The sequence below is a fragment of the Anas platyrhynchos genome, chromosome 11 (genome assembly GCF_047663525.1).
Source record: "Anas platyrhynchos isolate ZD024472 breed Pekin duck chromosome 11, IASCAAS_PekinDuck_T2T, whole genome shotgun sequence".
Taxonomy (NCBI): domain Eukaryota; kingdom Metazoa; phylum Chordata; class Aves; order Anseriformes; family Anatidae; genus Anas; species Anas platyrhynchos.
In genome coordinates, this window is record NC_092597.1 from 13,044,089 (window position 1) to 13,065,773 (window position 21,685).

Below are 21,685 nucleotides of genomic sequence, written 5' to 3' on the forward strand. Positions count from 1 at the left end.
TGTGACAAAATCATACAGTTACTCTGACCTCAGCAGCTTCCCAGAGCCTATGTAGTTTCTCTTCCTCGTGGCTTCACACCTGGTTACTTGTCCCTAAGTTTTCTGCTTGGGGAGTATTACAGGTCGGGTGGCAAGATGCTCTTGCTAATCAATCTGTTTGTAGCTGTGATTTTTAGCTACTTCTTTCAGGGAGGATTATCAACCTTTACAGAAGTTCTAAACAGCCTGAAAATCCTGAGGGTTTATTTTTTTTGCATAGTCTGTGACTTATTTTCACAGATAGCAGCATGACTGATTTTTTGGATAACATTTCCTTTTTTGCAGTGGCAAAGCTGTTTGCTAGTTACGAGCACATTGCCAACAACCCCCTGGAAATACACGTCCCAGACGAGTGCTCCTATTTTGCTGTGGTTATAAGGATGAAGAGGGTGGGATTACTCCAGGTTTATTCATCAATGGAAGCTGGACAGAAAATAGCTTTCCAAGTACTTCTGACACAAGCTTTTCTTTTGTGCCTCTGCTGCTGCTGCCTCTCTGTGCTGGTTCCACAGTCCATTGTTGTTAGAGATCTGTTTCCACTGATGGACATGGAACTGTTCTTTCTCCCAATGCAACCTAGTTCTTGTGCGGCACAAGAGGACTTTCTGCTTCCATCCTGACTTCCAGTGCAGTGGAACTCTTCCCTTTCCTCAGAGCCCAGCATCCTGGCATGTATCTCACTTCCCATTGCTCAGCACTTTCTTTAACCTGACCAGATGCTCAGGTGCCTTCTTTGTGCAATAAATAGGTTTCAAGATATGCTCCAGCTGCTCAGTCCCCCACTTCCCAGTTCCTATTGACAGAGCAGTAAGAAAGCAGAGGCTGAATATCAACAAGCCCAAGTGTGACAGCGTGCTCGTGTAACGGCAGGGGTGAGGGGGATATAGGATTTATGTATTTATGGTGAATATTTTTTGTTATTTTCTAGGTATGAAGGTCACAAAAGCAAGCTGCAGGCGCAGTGAGTGGCTCTGCCACTAAAACTCTGAGATAGAATTTCTGTGTTTTGTAGTGTTTAATATTTCATGGATTTTCAAATGCCAATTATGAGTTAGAAGCTGCCTGCTAGGAACAACATGCAGCCTTGAAGGGACTTGCTTCAGTTCCTCCAATCTATACCACATGTTAATTAACTCTTTTATTATCTGAGAAGCCAAGGGTTCAAGGGTGATGCCTGAAACTCTCACCCAAGCAGAGCTAGTCTTAGCAGGCCAGCATGCAGAAAGCTTGCACTGCTGCTTCCTGTACTCTGAGCAAGAGGATACCAGTTTTTATGGCTCTCAGTCTGTACTTGTATAATCCTGAGCTCAGTAGGAACCTGATTTTTCACATTTGCATTGCGGCACTGTATTTTTATTAAAGTAGCATCACATATATATGTACATAAAGTTGACAAAATCCCCTAAGAAACAAGCAAATCTTTGGCTGCTTCACCTGCATTCTCCCTACTAAATCAGCTCCCTTTGTATCTCTGCCAGCTCTTAGAGCAGTATCTGATAAATATTGTTAAAAAAAAAGATAATTTTCCTCAAAAAGAGCTTTCCTTTTTTCTGGTATGTGCGTTCTCTATACCCCCTTTGAATATTCTGTGCAGCCTATGATAGGCAAGGCTTAACCCAGCAACAGTCTCAGCTTTTCTGAAATGTTCTAAAATGTGCCTACAAAGGCCCATTGCTAACATGGAAAGCACTGCCATAATGCCAGTAGTAAATAATGTCCTTGATGGTAGCTTCATACCATTGGACAAGGATAATTTCCAGCCTCCTGCACTTAATTCTTGGAAGGCTCTCAAATAAAATACCATTACTTTGAAGTTTTCTGGATACCAAATTGTCATTACATTTTAAGGACTTTGAAACTTCCTCTGAGTTTGGTACCTGTGAATCCTGGAGCCAAGGTTTAGAAGTGTTTAGGAACCCACACTTGCAGACAGAGCTATGCAGGAATTCACATTCTGTTTTTTAGCATTTTGGGCTACGTGCTCAACAAGGCCTAGATTCGACGCAGCACTTACATTCTCCTTTCAGGTTAAGCATTTTTTTCAGAAGGGGACTAAGATATTGAAGTGACATGCTCAAGAAATTGCTTCAAAGCAGGTGTGATGCTAAAGAGAAGCTTAATGCTTTACAAACAGTTGTAAAGATAACAAACGTGGTCCCAAACCAATAATTTAAAAACCTCCTCTGTAACTGAGGAATTATATGCCTTGTGTACGGGCTGGACGCTGGCGACCGGGGCAGTGAGAGCCAGAGGTCTAAGCACGGGGACATCTGCATGCTTCTGTCATTGCGCAGCAGTGTGCCAGGCAGCCTGACTCAGTCTTTGCACCTGATAATTTCCTTTCTTAGCTACAGAAGTGATAAAGGAGCATTCTGCTGCCTGGATGCTCTGTTGTGTTCTCTCTCCCTTTTCAAGGCTGTAAGAGAATCTTATTTGTGTCATCAAATAAGGCAGCATTCAGAGAATAATCCCAGAAAGACCAGGAAAAAAAGAGTGTGGGTATTTTCCGAGCCTGCTAGAATACCTATAGCTGAAAGAAGGCGAACAGCTTGATTCCTTGAGCACGTCCTTTATTGCTCTGTCATTCTCTGGGAACATTAGGGACTGTGTTTAAGAAGCTGCATCAGTTTCAGATGTTATGCACCTCATTAATCAAAACAGCTCCTTTTGGAAGGCAGTTGATTGCAGCTTAGGCACAGAAGTGCTTACACCTCAGCATCCCTTGGTGCCTAGAGAAGGAAAAAAGTAGAGGAAAAAGACCTTTACCGCTATCACTGGCTTTGTTCACATTATCTAATCTACAGGATTGTTTGAAAATCGAGATTTATTTCCCTAGAAAAAGCTTGTTCTACCAGAAGTTGGGATGAAAAGAATAAAACTAAATAATATTAGTGCCAGGTAGCTTCTCTGTAGAGTATTTCAAATGAGTCACAGCTTGTCCAGGTTGTGCCAGGAGGTGGGAGGACAAGAGGAGCAGGTGAATGCTTTGGAGAAAGGATTGGAGAGCAGGCAAACAAAGATGAAGAAGCATGTGCTGTCTGTGTGCATGGTGAAGTCACTGCTGGTGGCTGCATTTCCTTAAAGTAAGAGCTTAAGTACCATCCTGCTGCTTTAAACGGCAGAGTTATCTTAGGCCGGTGACAAGTGACTCCTGGGGGGGAAAGGTGAACATTTGCTTATGAAAGCAGAAGCACAGCGATTCTCAGGGAACCGGTGAGGGTTTCCTCACTGCTTGCAGTGGGCATTGGCTGCCTGCATTTAGCCTCCCTGCCAGTCTGCAGGGTTCACATGGTTTCTTTTTTCTGGGAGGAATGATTTTAACTATATAAAACAACAAACATTCTAGAAAGCCACAGATCCTGAGTCTGTGCAAAAATATCTGCAAACAGCCTCTTACATGGCTAAACGTATTCTTAATTTAACTCCCCTGGTTTCAAAGGCTTTACATTAGAAAATAATTGGAACTGGTTTATCAGTCTAAGAGCTTCATAAGCATAGTGGAATAAACAGCCATTCCCAGGGCAGGGCAGGGCAGGGCTGATGGCCACTTTTTCTTCCTTTTCTCGGGACCAAAAAAAAAAAAAAAAAAAAAAAAAAAAGGTAGAGAAAAGCCTGATTTAAGCTTTTTTTCTATGGCTTTGGCCTCTGTGTTACATGAGGTGGTGCCTCATGGCCAGCAGTGAGAGGAAGGAAGATTCCCACCCCGAGCTGTCCTTCTGCAGAAAGCGCTGACTCAGGTGCCCAGCGGAGTGGGCTTCCCCGCAGCGCAGGGAGAGCCCACGCATCCCACACGCGCCTTCGCCATCCTGGTCCAGCCTCCCTCGTTCCGGTAGGGGAGCTCTCCGAGATGCAGCCTCCCGTTTTTTGAATGACTTCTATGGATCCAACCCCTCAGGGAGAAATAGTAGCATTTGGCATGTCTAACGGGAAGCAAGGCAGCAAAGGAAAAGAACCTTCCAAACCTTTCTTCTAAAAAACACAAAGGGGTTCCCAGCAGGCAAACTTGTGCCAGAACAGACAGGCACTCCCCAAGCCCCTGCTTTGCATGCAAGTGAGATTTTCAAGGTGAAGCGATATTTCCTCCTTTAGATTTGGATTTGCCCCATCCCACCCACCCTCCTCCTCCCCCCCACCCGTGTCTTCACCAGAAAACCTGCAGCCAAGCAGCCGCAACTCCAGAAGGAGACAAGGATCGCCAGCATCTAAGAGAAAAAGGAATCTTCTTGCTCCTATTGTTTTTATGATGCTGCTATTTTTAAATTCACAGCTGCCCGGTAGGTTTTGCTGCTAAACCAAGGATGACATTAAGCGGGGTGCTCCCTCAGCTGCAGCCGAGCCGCGGCTGACTCCTGGTGAGCGGCAAGAGCCCCGCAGTGCCCAGGCGCCGTGGATGTTGCAGCCCAGCAGCAGCAGCAGCAGCAGCGTTGCGGCGTGCCTCCTGCCACACACACCCTTGGCAGCCAGACGTTGCCCTTTTAAGAAGCCCGGGTGCTGGCTCAGGTAGGCAGAGCCTGTGTGCAGTAGTCGCTCCTATGGCAACCCAATAGAATGGGATCGCTTCATGAATATTCTCAGGAGCCGGGGCTGCATGAGGAATAAGTGATGACAGTGATGTAAGCAAGCAGTGGCTGCTGCAGGTTGCAGTTCATTGTGTTATTGGCCGGCAGGTTGAGGAGTTTGAGGCACCTAGGCTTGCGCTTCGCTTTTCGGATGATGTCTGCCCGCCGGGAGACACTGCACATTTGCATCTCGAAGCCAACATGGCAAGGCGGCTGCTGCTGCTGCTGCCGCCCTCCCTCGCCTTCCAGCCAGAAGTGTGTGGCTCTCCTCTAGACTTCTTGCCCAGTGCTCTGGATCTGAGCAGACAGGGATTGCAGTAACACTCACCAAGGGGAGGCAAGCAGCAAGTAGCCAAATCGGGACAGGGGAGGAGAGGGGGGGCTTTTTTGCCTTCCCTCTTTTTTTTTTCCTTCCGTTCTGGATGCAGAGCCCATGCGTTGATGCGGAGCCTGTGGATGCCACAGTCTGGTAAGGAGATGACACGCCAGCCTCTGGTCCCTCCTGCCTCTTGAGCTGGGGGCAGGGGCCTGGGGGCAGTGACGGTTCCCCTCCTTTGGCACAGTCGGGGGGTCTCTCCCCCTCACTGAGCAGCAGCAGCAGCAGCAGCAGCGGCCATGGACAAGCTGCCCCCCTCCATGCGCAAGAGGCTCTACAGCCTGCCCCAGCAGATAGGACCCAAGGCGTCGATCATGGATGAGGAGGAAGACAGCGACAAGGACACCCGGAGGAAAAGCATCAGGCTCAAGCCACTGCCTTCGCCCTCTGCTGGGAGCACCCGGGCACTCGGGGGAGACCCCAGCAGAGGGGGAGACCCCGGCCTTCTGGAGACGGAGGCAGGCAGCAAAGGCGCCAAGACCAGCACCAACGGGGACTGCCGCCGCTTCAAAGGGAGCCTGTCCTCGCTGACCAGCAGGCACCTCCACGATGCGGCTGAGGAGAAGAGGCTGATCGGCGGCGAAGGGGAGCCAGCCTCCCCCGGAGAGGACAAGAGCCCCCCTGGCAGTGGGGAGACGGAGCAGGGACTGCCAGCACCCCCGCCACCGGCATCCCCCCCGGAGTCCCAGCAGCAGCCCCCCCGGGCTTGCTCCTCTACCTCCATCAAAGTGGAAGGAGGTGGAGGGTGCGATCAGATCACCCCAGATGAGGAGCAGAGGCTGGGCCAAGCCGGTTTCATGCAGAGGCAGTTCGGGGCCATGCTCCAGCCGGGGGTCAACAAATTCTCCTTGAGGATGTTTGGCAGCCAGAAGGCCGTGGAGAGGGAGCAGGAAAGGGTTAAGTCTGCCGGGTTCTGGATCATCCATCCCTACAGTGACTTCAGGTACAATCTCCCCTTCCTGGCCCACTCAAAACTGGCCTGCCCCTTCCCCTACCCTGTCCAGCTCAGACCTTTCTGCACAGAGCACACACCCAGGGATAACTTTCCTTGCTAATTTCCTAGTCAGAAGAGCTGGAGGACACATCCAAGATCTGCTTCAGTCAAACAATCTGCATGTTTTGTTTATATTTTAGCTTAATTTTAGTGTCCCCATGCTACTATTATTTTTAAATTGTGTTTTTAAACTAACAGATGCCTCTTGCTTCAGCATTTTATAAGGGAAAGCCTCTCCATAGTCCTGTGTAAATGGGGAAAAATGTTCCCACCTGATGCACAACTCCAGACTAAAAGCACAATGTCTGCTGCTTAACTACTCCTGCATCTCCAGCTCACAACCTGCAGTCTGCCAGTTTAATGTTTCGTTTCCCATTTTAATACCTCAAAGTCCTCTCCCTTCTCCTTCCCCAAGAGTTAGGGAATGATGCTGCCACTGTTGCTGCTCTGTACAGCTTCTTACTGCAGCATCGCTTGTCAGGAATTGGTATGTGCAGAGGATGATAGCAGCGTTCATTCTGAAGGAACTTAAGACCTTCAGAGTCTTACAGACAAAGATCTGCTCTTTTGCATCTGCAGATGCTTATTTGCAAGACTAATTTGGGCAGGGAATAGTTAACGTTGTCTTTAGGAGAGTAATGGCTTTCTTTCACTCAGATAGCAACATTGCCATGAAGGTTAATAAAAAAATTAACTTGTAAACAGTAGAACCAATTATTGTACAGTTTCAATCACATAGCTGGGGGGGGGGGGCTGTGTTTAGGCATTTCTGAGTAAAGTATTGTCTACTGCACAGGTGAATTGTCCTCTGCAATACGTATGTAAAGTGCTGCAATCAATAATTAATTACTTAGTGCAATCAATGGCTAAGGGTTACTGCTTCAACGTTAATTACAACTGGCTTACATTTCACATTTAAAAGCACACAGTAGAAGCACATTATTCAAACACAGCCATCAAATTACGTGATTTTATTGAATTCTTGGACTCTAAAAGAAATGTTGCCTTATTCAGTAAAATATAGTTAGCAAGATAATTGCAGGAAGGAGTTGCAGGATGGATTTTGGTGCCCAATGACAGAAACCTCTTGGCACTACCTTTTAGGGATTTAACAAGCTTAGAAGATTCAGGACTGGCACTGAACAGATTCCTGGATACTTGCTTGGATTAACAAACATTATTAGAAGGCGATGTGAATTGGAAGACTGCACTGTCATTTAAATTCAGCGCAGTCAAGTGTCCCAAGCATAGAGCTGACCGAGCATATGAGGGTTTCCAGTAGCTACGTCGTGATGCACAGTCCTTGTAAGTACAATCTTATTCAAACACAGATTGGAAAAAGTATAAAATTGCCTCACTGTTGTGACTGGTCAAATAATACCTCACAAACACAGAGAAATGTGAGAGGGTTTAGCTTTAGAAAGAACAAACCAATTTCATTCTTTTGGCTACAGATCTTTGTATATTTGCCACAAGCCTAGAGTTAAAAACTAACTGCTGTGCTTTCTTGGATTATTCTAGCAAAGTGCTCTCTGTGTGTTGCATCTTAGAGGAATTTTGGATTTAGTCTCTGGATCATATTTGGATTTATCCTAAAGTAGCCTTCAGTTTGTATATCTTTTATATATCTGTAGAACGGATTTATGCCCTTACGTCTTTATGACTGTTTCCAGCACTGAACCAGACTGGCAAACTTCAGTAGAAGGATTGTGGCAGTAGCTGAGGTATCCAGCTTGCCCAAGGTGAGATGGTCCTAAGAGTTAATTTGTTGAATATTCCTAGTGAACCAGTGCTTATTCCTTAAAATGGCATAGCAAATTACCAGGCAAGTTTTTATTTGTGAGGTACTTGGCCATAGGGCCACTCCTAGACTTACACAAAGGAATGAAATACGCAGGCAAACTAGACTCTCCCAAGCCTGCTGATCATACAGAGTGCTAACACCCAAATGTTCACATGCAGGCAGTTACAAATGTATCCATGTATGACTTGTTAGGTTAAGAACAAAATCCTCTGCAAGGTAGCTTTGCATTTCTGTAGAGAAAGCAAAGTGAGTTGGATATCTGTGCCCTGGTGTGAGAAATTGTCTGCCTGGTGTCAGATTCCAGGTAGGCTGAGAGCTTGCCGTTTTGTGTTTCTTCTAAATTGATGCTAGAAGCCGAGCACACAAATATGTGCTTCCTCCCTACTATTATGGATCAGCATCAGATGGGGCAGTGGTATTGATTGTGCAGAGAAACATCTGAAGAGGCCGGGAGGAGTTGGATGCACTATTGTATGGTCAGTATGTGCATTTTCCGGGGAACTTTGTTCACCCGTGTTTCTAGGTCACTTGCAGCATATCTGTTTCAATGTGACTGCTACTTAGAGAAAATGCGTGGACTATCATGAAAAATAACCTGTGAACAATGGCTGCAGTGAAGGAGAAGAGTGGGAGCTTTCCCAGATGCTGTTCGGATTAGGTATTCCCTTCTGCTCTGAGTGCTACCAAAGCATCTCTCGGAAACAACTCATACGAATATGAGTAACATTTCTTGACCTCCGAAATGCAGTAGATTGCGCCACAGAGCAGGTATGACCAAGATATTTTCAAGAGCTATATCCTTGGCCCAAAGGACTCCGTTTGCTGCTTTGCAAATTACGCAGTGCAAGGCGTGCTTGCTCCTTGCTATAGATGGGTGCAGATCCTGGAGCATTAGGATGCTGTGAGAGGCACGAGTCTCCATTATCTGGCACTTTGCATTGTCACCAAAGCTGTACAGTAGCATTTGGTGTACAAGTTTCAAGTTAATAAATACTCAGCCCCGGATCTTTTTTCCAGTCTTTTTGGAGAAACCGGCTATGCCTCTGAGAGCGAGGTGCATCTCCAGGTGTTTTGGTAGAGCTCCAGACCTCACGACTCCTGGCTACGTACAGCTCAAGACGTGAACTTTTGAATTGAACGCTCTGACCCTAATTAGCAGAGCTTGATTTTGCTGTAAAATTACATTTGTGCAATTCCTCTGACTTCATGGAGTAACTTTCCTTTGTGCTATGTGAGAGGCATTCTGGTTTTAGAATAGAACAGAGGCTTTCATCATTGTCTCATTAAATTATCATTTTAGCATCTAATATGGCTAATTCCAGTGGCAAATCTATGACCCTCAAAGAGTAAAGCAAATTAATATAGATTAAGGCTCTGTTGATTTCTGCTTTTAGTCCATTGTGAGGGGAAAAGACACCGAATGACCTTTATAAAAACCAGACTCAGTGCCCCTGAGTACTCATGACTAATGCAATGGACTAGTTCTGGGAGCACTTTAAAGGTGTCTTAGTGATTTCTAATGAAAATAAGAGTACTAGCTCCTCTTCTGAGGTTCAGATCTAAGTGCTAGTTACTTGAGTTTATTTGCATCTGTGGCTGATTGCACATCAGTGCAGAGCCAAAGTGTAGATCAAGATTTATCTGAGGCTCTGAGAGCTTTTTCAGTGGATAGATAGAATTGCAATTTATTGCTTAGAGGATGCATTGATCTAGTAAAATTGGTTTAATAAAAAAAAATTCCAGACAAACAATGATCTATCTAGTCTGAAGTTGAATGAAGCATATTGGTTGGAGCTGCTCTCCAGAATTGCTTGCAAAACAGTGGAGCATGCTGCTTTTAGAAAGGCCTGAGAACAGATACGCTATCTGAAGGACCAAAATAGTCCAAACAGTGGATGTAAATAGAACTACACATTATTCACTGCCCAGTAATCTATTAACTTCTTCACAGGAAAAAGAAGCTGCTGCTTGCTTGAAAACAATGGAAAATATTCCACTCGGTCCTAACTTGAGATTTTGGATTTTATCTTTCCACTGTTCTCACTTACTTGGAATACTTATTTGCAAACAGACCCTTTTGTTTGTTTGCTTCCTCTTCAAGACCCCCACACCTGCTCAGGAGCTGGGGAGATTTCTGTGGCACCAAAAGAAATAGATGCGGAGGTGTAATGTGTGAGGTAGGGGAATTTCTGAAGAACAAAATCATTTGCTCCCCTTCATGCTGGTCCAGACCTCTCAGCAGTGTCAGTCAGACACTTCCCTCGGGGAATCAGTGCGATTTATTAATTATACTACTAAACACTGACCCCAATTGCAGTGGCAGGATTGAGCAAAAATGGGAAGGATGCATGCTTCCCTTTCCCACTCTCCTGAACAGAGGTGATTGCCAGAGTGCCTCACGGGGTGCTGCTCTGTCTGTGGAGATTGTTTTCAGTTGTAAGCTTTTCCTTTTCGCTATTTGTTAAGAGGGTAAACAATTTGTGAAGCATGCAGCACGCTCCCTGGCTTTAGCGGTTCACTTAGGTGGGTGTTGCTCTTCCCGCTCTCAGACAATAATGCTCTTTTCTCTACCTGCTGCCCAGAATGCTGCTGCTTGTGCCTGCCTTCATGCCTCTCCACATTCAAAGGCTGCCCACAATGGCAAATGCTGATCTTGTGACTTGCCCACTGCTCACATGAAAGTAAAATGAAAGCTAGCCATTGTGTGAGCCTTATGTACTGCAAATTGCAATTCTGGTTCACTGAAACCTCTGCTTGGAGGGAAAGGCGGGGGAAACGTCTGCATTAGTAGCAGAACCTGTGCCAGTCATTAGAAACAAACAAAAAGTGCAAATCAGGCATGGGCTTGGTGGTGGGCAGCTCATATATATGCCTGTCTTTTCTTGTTTGTGCTGATGGCAGTTGCCTTAAAATCATGTGGGGGCACTGCTAGCTGAGGAAGGGAGATGTTCCTGAAGTCAGACCTTGCTGTCTTTACTGCAGAGAACTTTCCTGCCAATTCCCAGGGCAGTTTTGCTGGAGCTGAACAAGGGAATCCAAGCAGGAATAACATGAGGGATAATCCAAATCCTGCTGAGTAACATGGATTAGGCTTCTGTTGTCTTCAGTGGACTGTGAATCAAGCTGCAGGAGAGGAAATGTGGTTTCCTGACCATGAAGGGGACCAAGCTGGTGGTAGCCGTGCTTCTCATGTCCTTGGGCGAGTCACCCCAAGCTTCATGCTCTGGTTGTGAAGCAGAGGATAAAAAATCCCGTGCTAGAGGCTTGATGTGTGGATATAGTTATTTGTAGGAGACATGTTCAGGTACTATAAGAGGCAGCGTTTGAAAACAGGAAGGTCTCAGTAAATGAAACACCTCAGTGTACCACCATAAGATGTTTTAAGATCATAATCATATAATATTATAGTATTTTCATATTTGTTCATGTGCAGAAAATGAGATCAAATCATATAAATAAATACTAAAGCAAACATTGAGATTTAAGGCAATAGCATGATTAAGATTTCCTGCACAAACTTAATTCAGACCCTTGGTGCAAATCTCTGCCAATAAATGACCACATTCTCTCTTCCGCAGAAGCCCAGGCCTCATTCGGTGCACACGGGGATGGCTGTTCCTTTGCAAAAAGCTGTTTAACATTTTATCCATCTCTCGTTGTAAGATAGCATATTTATTTCATCTTATTCAGATCCTAGTATGAAAAAACAGGGGTTTTTTTGACACTTAGGAAATATTCAAGTGTAAAAGCAATAAATGATCATTTCTCTTCCTGACACCTTGGCTAGGGAACTAGTACTGTCATCCCCAGTCTGTGGTGAGGTGACAGAGGCTCACAGACAGCGAGATCAAGAACATGCGTTACTTTGGTGTAGTCAACCTGAGGACCCGTTCCCAGAGTGTGTAGCACTACACAGCATGCCTTATGTTCAGAGCTCAGCCTCTGTGGGTGTGCAGTAAGGAACTGGACATTGCTGTGACCAGGACACAGAAGTAATGGTTCCTGTTTTAAGAGTATCTGATGCATTAAGATGAGCAGTACAATTCGGATTTGGACCATTCCTTAGACTTGCTCGGTGAGCAGTCAGTCTGAGAAAGAGGCATGCCGATCCCACCCAAGCCTCTGATGGCTGATAGTTTGTTATAGAAAAAAAAAAAAAAAAAGAGGAGGGGGTTGTCAAGAAACAAACTCCACAAAACAAAGCTGTGAACAAAAACATAGTGTCCTCTTTAATCATCCCCTACAAATATTATTCTACTTCCTGTTTTGGATCGAGCTATTTGCCTAACACCTCTGCAGGAACTTTTTGGCAGAGACAGAATCTCCAGGGCAGCACTCATCTGCCTTAGCCATCACATCTCATCCTGCAGTTCCTTATCTCTTTTATTGCAAACCTTTCAGATTGTGCAAGAAATGAGCTCGTACAGAAAATCTTTTCCCCACATGTCTGCCTCAAGCCCTTCCTCTCATCTTGAATGAATTCTGTAGGAAGAACTATTTTGAAACATGTAACGACTGTAACGTAATACATACAGCTAACCTCCTTCTGCTATTTCATAACTGAAGCTTTCGACTTTGCAGTCTAATTTTAATATAGTGGTTTTGTATAATTGTTAAGGTAAATCAATCCCCATCCTCATCATAATAATGTCCCTGGGTTCATTAGCAGCGATGGACCTTTGAGAGGATATGCTGCACTGCCCTCTGCTCTCAATTAAGCAATGCCCATAGCAGGCAGTTACAGCAAAGCGGCGATGATGCGCCAGGTTCTTGGGTAGCTCTCCAGGCTTCAAAGGGAAACGTGCTCTGTGTTGCAGGCTGTTTGTTTTCTCTCCTGTACCCAAGCATGATGCCTTCTGCCCCGCTCCTTCCAATCTGCTGTTTTCCCTACCCCTCACTTTCAGTTCAGTGGTCGTGTTGCTTATCTCACCATTCCCATCTCTGTTTTCTAGGTTTCTTGTAGCATGCTTCTTGTCCAGCCAGTCCTAGCTCCTCATACCCAGTTCTTCATTTGATTACTCCTTTCCACCTCACCACAGCTTTTAGCAATGTTTCTTCTCCCCCGCCCCATGTCCAATTGCAGTACGTTGTGCTTGGCACTTTATTCAGCCCAGTGTCAGTGGCACTTCACTCACACTAGTTCCTTCCCTTGCCAGTCTCAGTCCTTATCTTTCTTTTTTTTTTTTTCTTTCTTTTGTCTTTTCTCCAAATGGATCTCCCCCCCCATTTGTTTTCTCTCCTTCTATGTATTTGTAGTTTCTATTATCCCTTGGACTCTTCAGATAAGCTCAGTATTCTCAGTCCCTGCTTTCCTTCCTGGTTTAACAGTGATCATTTTGCCTAGTAATTTCAAACCTCTCCACTTTATCCCTTTTTCCATCCTTGGATGCTCTCAGCCCAGCAATGTTTAGACAAACTCTACCCACATTCTTTGTTTTTTAAATTTGAAACACATCCATCCTTGAAGCCAAGCATTTCAAACGATGAATTTATGTAGAAGCACAATCTCCACTGCGTAAGTGTGAAACAGATTTTATTTGAAGGAAAAATGTGTTTTCCAAAAGTGTTTATTTGTAGGCGCACACAGAATCAGTGTAGGACGTTTCAGTACTATTATAAGCAGGTAGACTTGGGTTTCCAGCACGGTGTTATTGTGGTTAGGTAACTGCTAGTGCTTTCTGTTGCACTCGGGTTTTTTTTTCTGCTGTAGTGGTACTGCTGCTGCACTGAAATTCATTTATTATACAGATAAAAGAGTGATCTCTGTCTGGAGATAACATAGTGTCATTTTAGCTTGGAACCACTGAAATTTGTCTTTGTTTCTGATATGTTATGAGTATCTCATTAGCAAGCCCATGAATCCCTCTGTTTGCTCTCAAAACCAACTATCTGAGCTCTCATCTCTGCCAGAGCATAGCTTTCGTCCTTTCTCTTATTTTTGAAAGCTCTGTTGGTGCCAAGGAAGTTATAGGTCAATTGAGTTATTGTTGGTTCTAATTGGCACTCTAACAAGCTATTAAATCAATTTACCTACGGATGAATGTCACTCAAAAAGAAGGTGCCAACTCCATTTCTATCTTTGAGAACTTCAAAAAAACGCATTTCCACCAGTGAGAGCAAGGGAAAGGCCGTTCCATAGGGAAGTGGCCTGGTAGAGCACAAGATTTCACCCCAAAATGTTTATGCCATGTGGTCTGTGTTGGGACAAGGTGCAGGCTGTTCCTGTATTCAGTGGGGTGAGGCAATTTCCAGAACTAGAGATGAAGAAGGAGAATTACAAAAGCCCCCAAGTCTGCCAAATGTTGCTCTATCCCTTCCCTGGTTTGTAACAGAGCGTGGGGTGGTTTCAGTGTGGAGAGACCCGAGGCCTCTTCTCCTCCCTTGGTGCTTCTCAGTGTCCTCATGCGATCCTGCTGCTTCCGATGCAGGGGCAGCATCCCCAGCCATCCTGCAAACCAGGCAGCATCTGGCTGGCAGCACCATTACCGTCTCGGTGAGGAGTGGTATATATCTGCATGAGATTTACTTGCTTCTGTTATAAAAGAGTCAGAGTTATTATGGTGAATAGGGCTGATTTAAGTTCTGTTCAGAAATGTTTAGATAACCTCTTTGTCTAGCAGCAATACAACACTCATTCCTGCATTAGCTGAGCATTTTGCAGAGAGATGGCTGTAACACAAGGTGCTTTTCAGCCTGCAAGTCAGGAGAGGTTTCTTGACCAAGCAGCAAGTTTGTCCCAGGGTCTCCAAACCAGAGCTGCTGTATATATGTATATATGAACTGCTCAGGTATCCTTGCTTAAGTGGGCAATTTTTGGGGTGATGTACAAGGCAGATGAGAACGCGGCTTGGCTCTGCGTGGCTCTACAGCTCTGCAGTGCTGACAGCACTAAAACCTGGGTTTTGTCAGCAGACAAAGCAGTTAGGACTCTAGAAATACAGAAGAGAAAGCAGATGTGTGCTGGGCTAACAAGGTGCTATTACAGAGACCTTTTTCTGCCCCTTTTCCTTGCTGAATGGTTGGCTACCTGGGAAGTCCCTTTACAAACTGAAATTATTCATTCCGTGCAGTATATTCATAGCAGCTGACATCAAAATGGTCACCCCGTGCCTAGTTTGAGCACCAGGCTGTAGTAAACCAGGCTGTTAACTCCTGAAGAGACGCTGCATGCAGCAGGGGAAGATGCTGCGAGTGAGAGCACAGCAGATGAGCATTCAAAGGGGAATTCCAAGGTCAGCTTGAGGGCCCACCCCTTGGACATTATAGGGGCACAACTGCTTCCCCAGCGGTGCTCAAAAGCTAATCTCATTTGTGGTGACTTGTCCAAATGTGCTAATTAAGGATTTAAATCTTTGCCTCTTTGGACAGAGAGGTTGTCTGTGTTTATGCATCTATTGTGAAAGAGCTTAGAGGCAGGAGAGGTGCTGCAGGTTGCCAGCTGATCCTAGTGTAGGAGCTATAACTCCTTTTTTTTTTTTTTTTTTTTTCCCTTTTCACAGCTGTGCTCTGGCTTCTGGTGACTGCCGGGAGATCGGCAGCTGTACGCTGAGTAACTCCTCATCCTGCACACAGCTCCAGCGAGACTGTATGCAGAGGGACTCTGATGGGATCCCATTTTCCTGGTCAGAGCTGCAGGGCACTGTTACAGTCTGATGTCTGGGGGATGGAAAGCCTGGTGGCGCACAGTTGGATTTGCCTGGGTGTGGGAAAGAAATGCCTTGCGAAGTTATCAGCACTCTGGAGCTTGCGAGGGAGATAACGGCTACATTCCAAAGACTCGGGGACTCCACATTAATAAGTCCCTTCCTCCCAGCCGTGGCTTCACACGTGATTTCAGGGCAAGGTGCTAACTCATCACAGCACTAACATTGTTACCGGTGCGATGCCTCATCTGCAGAGGACTTCGTGCATGCGTGCGTACGTGCCCATCTCCAGGGGACAGGAGGTAGTGGAGGCCCCAGTTTATCCCGTCCCACCCCTGGTGGTCTCACCTCTGTCCCCGTTTGTGAGTAGGCTGGAGGAATGGTGCAGAGCCCAGGGTGTGGGCTGAGCGAGCGCAGTGACATCCTGCAGCTCTGCAGAGGCACCGCGGTTGCATTAGGCGTAGGGAAGCGGTGCAAAGGTGACGCTGCCTGGCACTGTCAGGGTTTGGACTGGCTCTCCTGACAGGCAGAGTGATAACAAATGATAACGCTGTCTGATTCTCTGCAGCTTTTTTAATGATGGCAAACCTGCTTTTGTTAAGCACAAATTCTTGGTGCTTGATCTTTCCCTCTTTGCCTTAAAGCACTAATGCATGCACAAGTTACGCTTTTATTACTAACAAGTGGAACATTTGTTTCCATCCCTGATTTTCTGTGAATTACTGGGAAGGGGAGGAGGAAGGACCAGTGTAGACCACAGATTATAGGCTGTTCTCTTTGATGCCAACACAAACCCATTCGTATCGCTTTCCCATGCTCATTTAGCTGTGGATGCCTTTTGGACCATGAGCAATGTGGAGCAGGTACAAGGACAAACTGGAAGGCAGGGAAGGCATCTGGTTTTGACATTATGAGCAACCATGAACACAATGCTCTTTGTGCCTTCATTTCTCCAACTTTGGCAATGGAGCCATGGTGCTGCTATGGGCCAGAGGAGAGGCTGTAGGCCTCTTAAAACATTTTAACATAACAAAAGATTCAGAGTAGATGTCAGCAAGGGTATCTGGTTTACAAGGCAGTTCCATGAGAATTTCTTCATGACTCTACTTCTCTGAGTGCTGCTGAAGATTTGGTTACATCTCTTGTCCATCTGCTGTTAGGACCACAAAAATGAGTAGATCCATGCACTGTTAAGTGATTTCTGAATAATGGTTCCTTATTGCCAGCACCTTTACAGTTCCATGTATGATGCTATATTGTGTATCACGTTTAGAACTAGGTTGGAAAAACATAGGAAAAAAGTCTGGACAGGGAATGGAGATGAGAATTTTGCCTTTTGTGTCTGTAATGAGAATTATGCAGCCCCTGCATGGGGTTTGGAGATGCTGTAAAAAGAAAATGTTCCAACTTTTCCTCACCAGTCATGTGTATTGCAAGGCGTGCTGCTCTAGGGAGATGCAACAACTTGACTTCAGTAAACACTCCTGGGTGGAAGGTCTGGCACAGGAGCTAGCAAGGTGTCTGTCTTCCTCTGGCGCAGCAGCTTTAGAAAACAGCATCTGAGCTCACTGACTGCTGAATCTTTTGGACGATCTGTTCTGCCCCTTGCCTTTTAGTGCACACCCAGGTGTGCTTCAGATCATGTCAGCCCCAGTTAAGGTGGCACACTGTGTGCGCTCTGGTTAGAGAGCAGCTGAGGGGCTTGCCCCATGCTTGGGAGCTGGAGCAAGTTTCTGGGTCAAAGGCTCCAGATCTGGCAGCGGCTGTTGGCTAAGCCCTGCCTGCTTTGGGAAGCTTCTGGTCCTCAGTTTTGCAAAACACCACATAAAGTGACGTCATGCAGAGCATGTCGGTGAATTCCTGTTATGACTGGGCTCCGCTTTGCACCATGGACACTCCTCATCCGTCACCCAAACGGGGTGAATTCCTCCTGCTGCTTGTTGGCTACGTGCATTGGTGGAGAGGTGGCCAAAGCGTAGGTCCTAGACAAGGGCAGTGCTGCTGGTCGTGTGCTCCTTTAGCAGCACCAAGGGGAATTTAGGCTAGTGGTGGCAGATGTGGGCATGGCCTAGGGCTCGTGCTTCTGAACAGGGGATCTGGAAGCCTCATCTGCAAGTAAATTCACACAGCCAAATCTGCACTGCAGACAAAAAAAGATTTGCCTTGACATCATCTGCCCTGCTCTGAGCTCCGCAGTCAGTCAGGAGACCAACACACAGCTCCCAGCCTCTCCAGCTCAGTAGAATTAAGGCTAAGCTTCATCATGAGCTAATGCAAGCTGTTCCCACCCCAAATAATTGGCTGCTGGATGGTTTTGTGTCTGTCTAAGCATTACTGCATGTGGGTGGATGTGTTATGTGTGTGTGAATGAGTCTGCTTCGGAAATTAATACATAACATCGGGGGTGCATCTAATAATACACCACCTCGTGAGTGATGTGTGCGTGAGAAGTGCAAAGCGGAGCTGAGTGTGTCCAACATCTGTACAGGGAACGCTCTCCCCGGCACCACAGGAGGATAATTGCCACACCTAGGCCACCAGCGTCTCTTTGTCTCTTCTTCCCACCCTAAAGCACCTCAGATGTCTCCAGTCCTCTGTCTCCCATAACCGAAAGAGGAACAAAAAGCAGTGACATTTCTTCAGAGCTCAGTCCCCTGGTCAGCACAACCCTCTGTGCAGGGCAGAGCACCCCGTGGTGGGTAGGAGATGACGGAGGTGATGGGTTATGCACAGAGAGGAAAGGCAGCGCCCATCTATGAACATCACATCCTGCTGGAGATGCCGAGGTATGGAAGCCATGCCTTCCTGGGGGGTCGGGAACTGTAACCCCTCTGGGACTGAGCTTTTGACAGCTGCTGGAGGGTTTTATTTTCACAAGGCTTAGCCGTTCTTAAACACTTTCTCTAGTGCAATCATCGCACAGACATTTTCTCAGTAATGGTAGACCATCAGCATTTCCTTCTAGTCTTCAGATAAGATGTGTGGAGTCAAACTGTGAAAGAGCTGAACAAGATGCCTTGATGTTAGTCCTCAGCTTGTCCCACCAGTGGGCTGCAGGCCTTCCTTCTGCACACATCCTAGGGGCTGTGGTTTTCAAGGAGAGAGCGCCTTTTTCAGGTGGGGATGGACAAGTGGAAACTTTTATCTTCTCCAGACTTGGCTACTGAGATCTGTAGTCCGGTAAGGGAAAAGCCGCCTGCTCAGCTGTACCTCTGCTCGCAGGGGTTAGAGCTGGAACAGCTTTCCCACAGCAGGTCACAGGAGGAAGGGAGAGGATTTGTCACATGCTCTTTGCCCACTGTTTTGCAAAGGAAAAATGTGTATGCTCCTGCTTAGCTCGGAGAGAGAAAGGGAAAATATTCCAAATCAGATAGTTTTGTAGTATCATAAACTACCCTGATGGTTCAAAACCCATGGCTTTTGACAGAGCAAACTACTGCTCTTCATAAACAGCCAGGTAATTCCCATACAGCTCAAATGATGTACTTGAGTTTATTAAGACCCTGCCCTGAAGCAGCAACTGTGCGGTGTTCTGCGGTGCACTGCCTGATTGCTGCATTTCACCCCAGCTCTGGCTTTTCTACAGTGCTGGAGGCAATCATTGCTCCACACACTGGGGCTCTTATGTCTGCAGAAGGATATATTGTCATTTCTTTGGAGTTAGGTTTTAATCAGTGAATGTACAGAGCAAAATTCCTTGGTGAGAACCCATTGCAGCCAGTGGGGTGGCACTGGGCATCAGCTTCTCCCCTGGGAGCTGCTCCTGGCCTCTCGTGTACCCATAGCACTGGGCACATCTGGGCACTGCATGAGCACTGTCTGAGACCTGCTAACGTCACACCACAGTGAGAGCTACGGGATTGCATTCACGTTTTGGTGCTCGTGAAGGGGATCTTCCAAGCCAGATTTAGTGAGGCTGGCTCTCTGTTGCTACAGTGGAAGTATTTTAGAGCACTGAATTTTCTGCTCGTCGCCCACAAAATAGCTATTTCTGATTCAGTGATGTCTTTCATAAAGGAGATCCCTAATTTACAATCGCATATCTAATGGGCTAAAATGTTTTTGGATATACTTGAGAGCAGAGCTAATCTGCCCCCTGCTTTGCCTGGACTCCAGTGGAAAGACCTTCTGCTCTGGCTTCTGAGCACAAAGAGAAAGAATCTAGGAAAGGCTTCAGAATTGAAAGTGGTGGGGATTTAGTTTGAATTTTGAACTTTTGAAGCAACTTCAGGGCAGCTGAATGGAAAATTTCAGAGAACAGGTAGCTTAACGACTGCTGGTGCTCAGTTTAAGCTCACCTGCCAAGGCAGTTACGCAGCCCCACCACTGTAGCACACGAGGGCTTTGTAGTTTCCAGGAACCTCCTGAACTGGGGACTGCATTCTCTCTGCGTGACAGAGGAGGATCAGAGAGTGGAAGATCCAGATCCTCCCATGTTCTTGGGCACCTCTGCTCCAGTGGGACCAGGGAGGGCCAAGGATGTTGTTTTGAGTGACTTGCTGAGCATCCTCCTAGGTTCCCTCATGGCAGAACCATCTTTTTACTTCTCTTGCACAGCCTTTCTGTGATCTGCTGAGTGCCAGCCAGCTGGGCTGAGTCATAGCGCATATACTTCTGGTGGGATGAATTCTAAAGAATGGTGAGGAAAACCCTAGCCCTACTACTAAGCTTTCTTAAACAGCACTGCATTAACTAAAAATTAAAAGAAAAAAAACCACCACCACCACAACAACAAAAATAAACATAGAATTCACCTAATCAAGCGTTACTGAAATACACAAGTTCCTGGCTAATTTACACAATACCCGAGCACATCCCTGCTCCTGCTGAAATCAAAGGCCAGCACCTGCTACAGCGGCCTTGAAACTCCAGTCTGCATGCATAGAAGTAAAAAACTACAGGTGTATTTCATGTCTCAGAGAAGAAGGCCTTTGAGAATATGTTCTTAGATTGCTTTTTGAAAAAGCTGGAATTCATTGAGACATTGCTGCCATCATAGGTACCCAAAACAGGGCAGGGAACAGACTTGCCTCCAGGCACTGAAAGCAAAGGATAAGATATGTCTTTCCTTTTAAGACACAACAGTTTGAAGCTTGGGATGGTCTTTGTGGTTGTAACTTCCAACAGAGCAGGTTTAGGTCCTTTGGGGGTCTCTTCTTGCAGCCTCAGGACCTGAAGTACATCCTCCAAGACTGGGGAGGGGGCTGTGGTGTGCACCAAGTGCCATTGCTCTCACTTGCACGCTCTTCTCCGGGCTTTGGGGGTGAACAGACCCTGTCCTCACCAAGGCCTGCTGCTGGAGCTGGGAGGTGAGCCCCTGCCTTGCAGCACTGGGCCTCCTTCAGGAGCACCACCACTGGCAATCGCTGCCCATGTCTGCAGCAGCACAGGGCTGGGTGGGCAGACACTGAAAGAATGGAGAGACCTGCTTCTTGCTCCTCTTTTGTTTTCTTAACACTTTTGCATGTTGCCAAGGGCTATGAGCTTATTTGTAGGCGGATTCAGAACTTGTAGTGATTGACAGAATCAGGTAGGTTTAAAATATACATTTACACCTCATTTGTTGTTGGGTCTGCACCTTAAACAGACAGGAAAGCGCTCAGCTGTCACTGGCTTGGCACAGGTACTTGTCCCTCTGTTTGTCTGGTAATTGTTTAGTGTGTCAACAAAGCTATTTGCGTGTTACAGTTACACCTGAATTCTGTGGGAAATGGGTTGTTTATATGTCCAAACAGCTCTAAAGGGATTGTTACTTCACTTTCACTGTGTTGCATGTCTGACAGGTGTTTTTTTTTCTTCTGGTTTTTCATCACTGTCAAATCTGCACTGTCCCAGCTGTTCGTAGAGGTAGCTTTGTAATATTTCTGTGAAATAGCAAGGATATTTATTCCCATTTTATGTCTGGAAAACTAGTATACAGAGAAACGACATCATGTCCTAGAGTTGCTCACAGGATGTGAACTGGACTTGTGCAGACACACAACTAGTTCTAGGGAACGGGGCTGTGCTCCCTTCTGCAACGTTCCTTTGGCTTAGGACGGGACCTGGCAGGCTGAAGCCTCCTCGGTGTGCATTGATGGGAAATGGGCTGCATCAATCTGAGTATCTTTCTAAAACAACTTGTTTCTGGCAGGTTGTTCATTCTAAAAATATATTTATTTCTAATTGCTGAGCTGAATGCTTAATGAATTCTTCCTTCCCAAGAACAATTAATCAAAGAAATGATTTAGGGCTGGCACTTGCTCCCCCAGGGCTCAATGGCTGTGTTCC

The 21,685-nt window shown here is 46.2% G+C and overlaps 1 protein-coding gene across 9 annotated transcripts in view; it reads left to right on the forward strand.

Moving 5' to 3' along the window:
- Positions 1-21,685, forward strand: part of HCN4 (hyperpolarization activated cyclic nucleotide gated potassium channel 4) — a 156,311-nt gene that overhangs the window by 41,689 nt on the left and 92,937 nt on the right. For 7 of the 9 annotated variants that reach the window (XM_072043372.1, XM_072043373.1, XM_072043374.1 and 4 more), the window contains exon 3: positions 4,307-5,917. The exons of the other annotated variants lie outside the window; for them this stretch is intronic. In XM_072043372.1, the coding sequence (XP_071899473.1) occupies positions 5,214-5,917 (704 nt within the window). In that variant the 5' untranslated portion in view covers positions 4,307-5,213. The remainder of the gene's footprint in view (positions 1-4,306; positions 5,918-21,685) is intronic. 9 annotated transcript variants of the gene reach the window in all.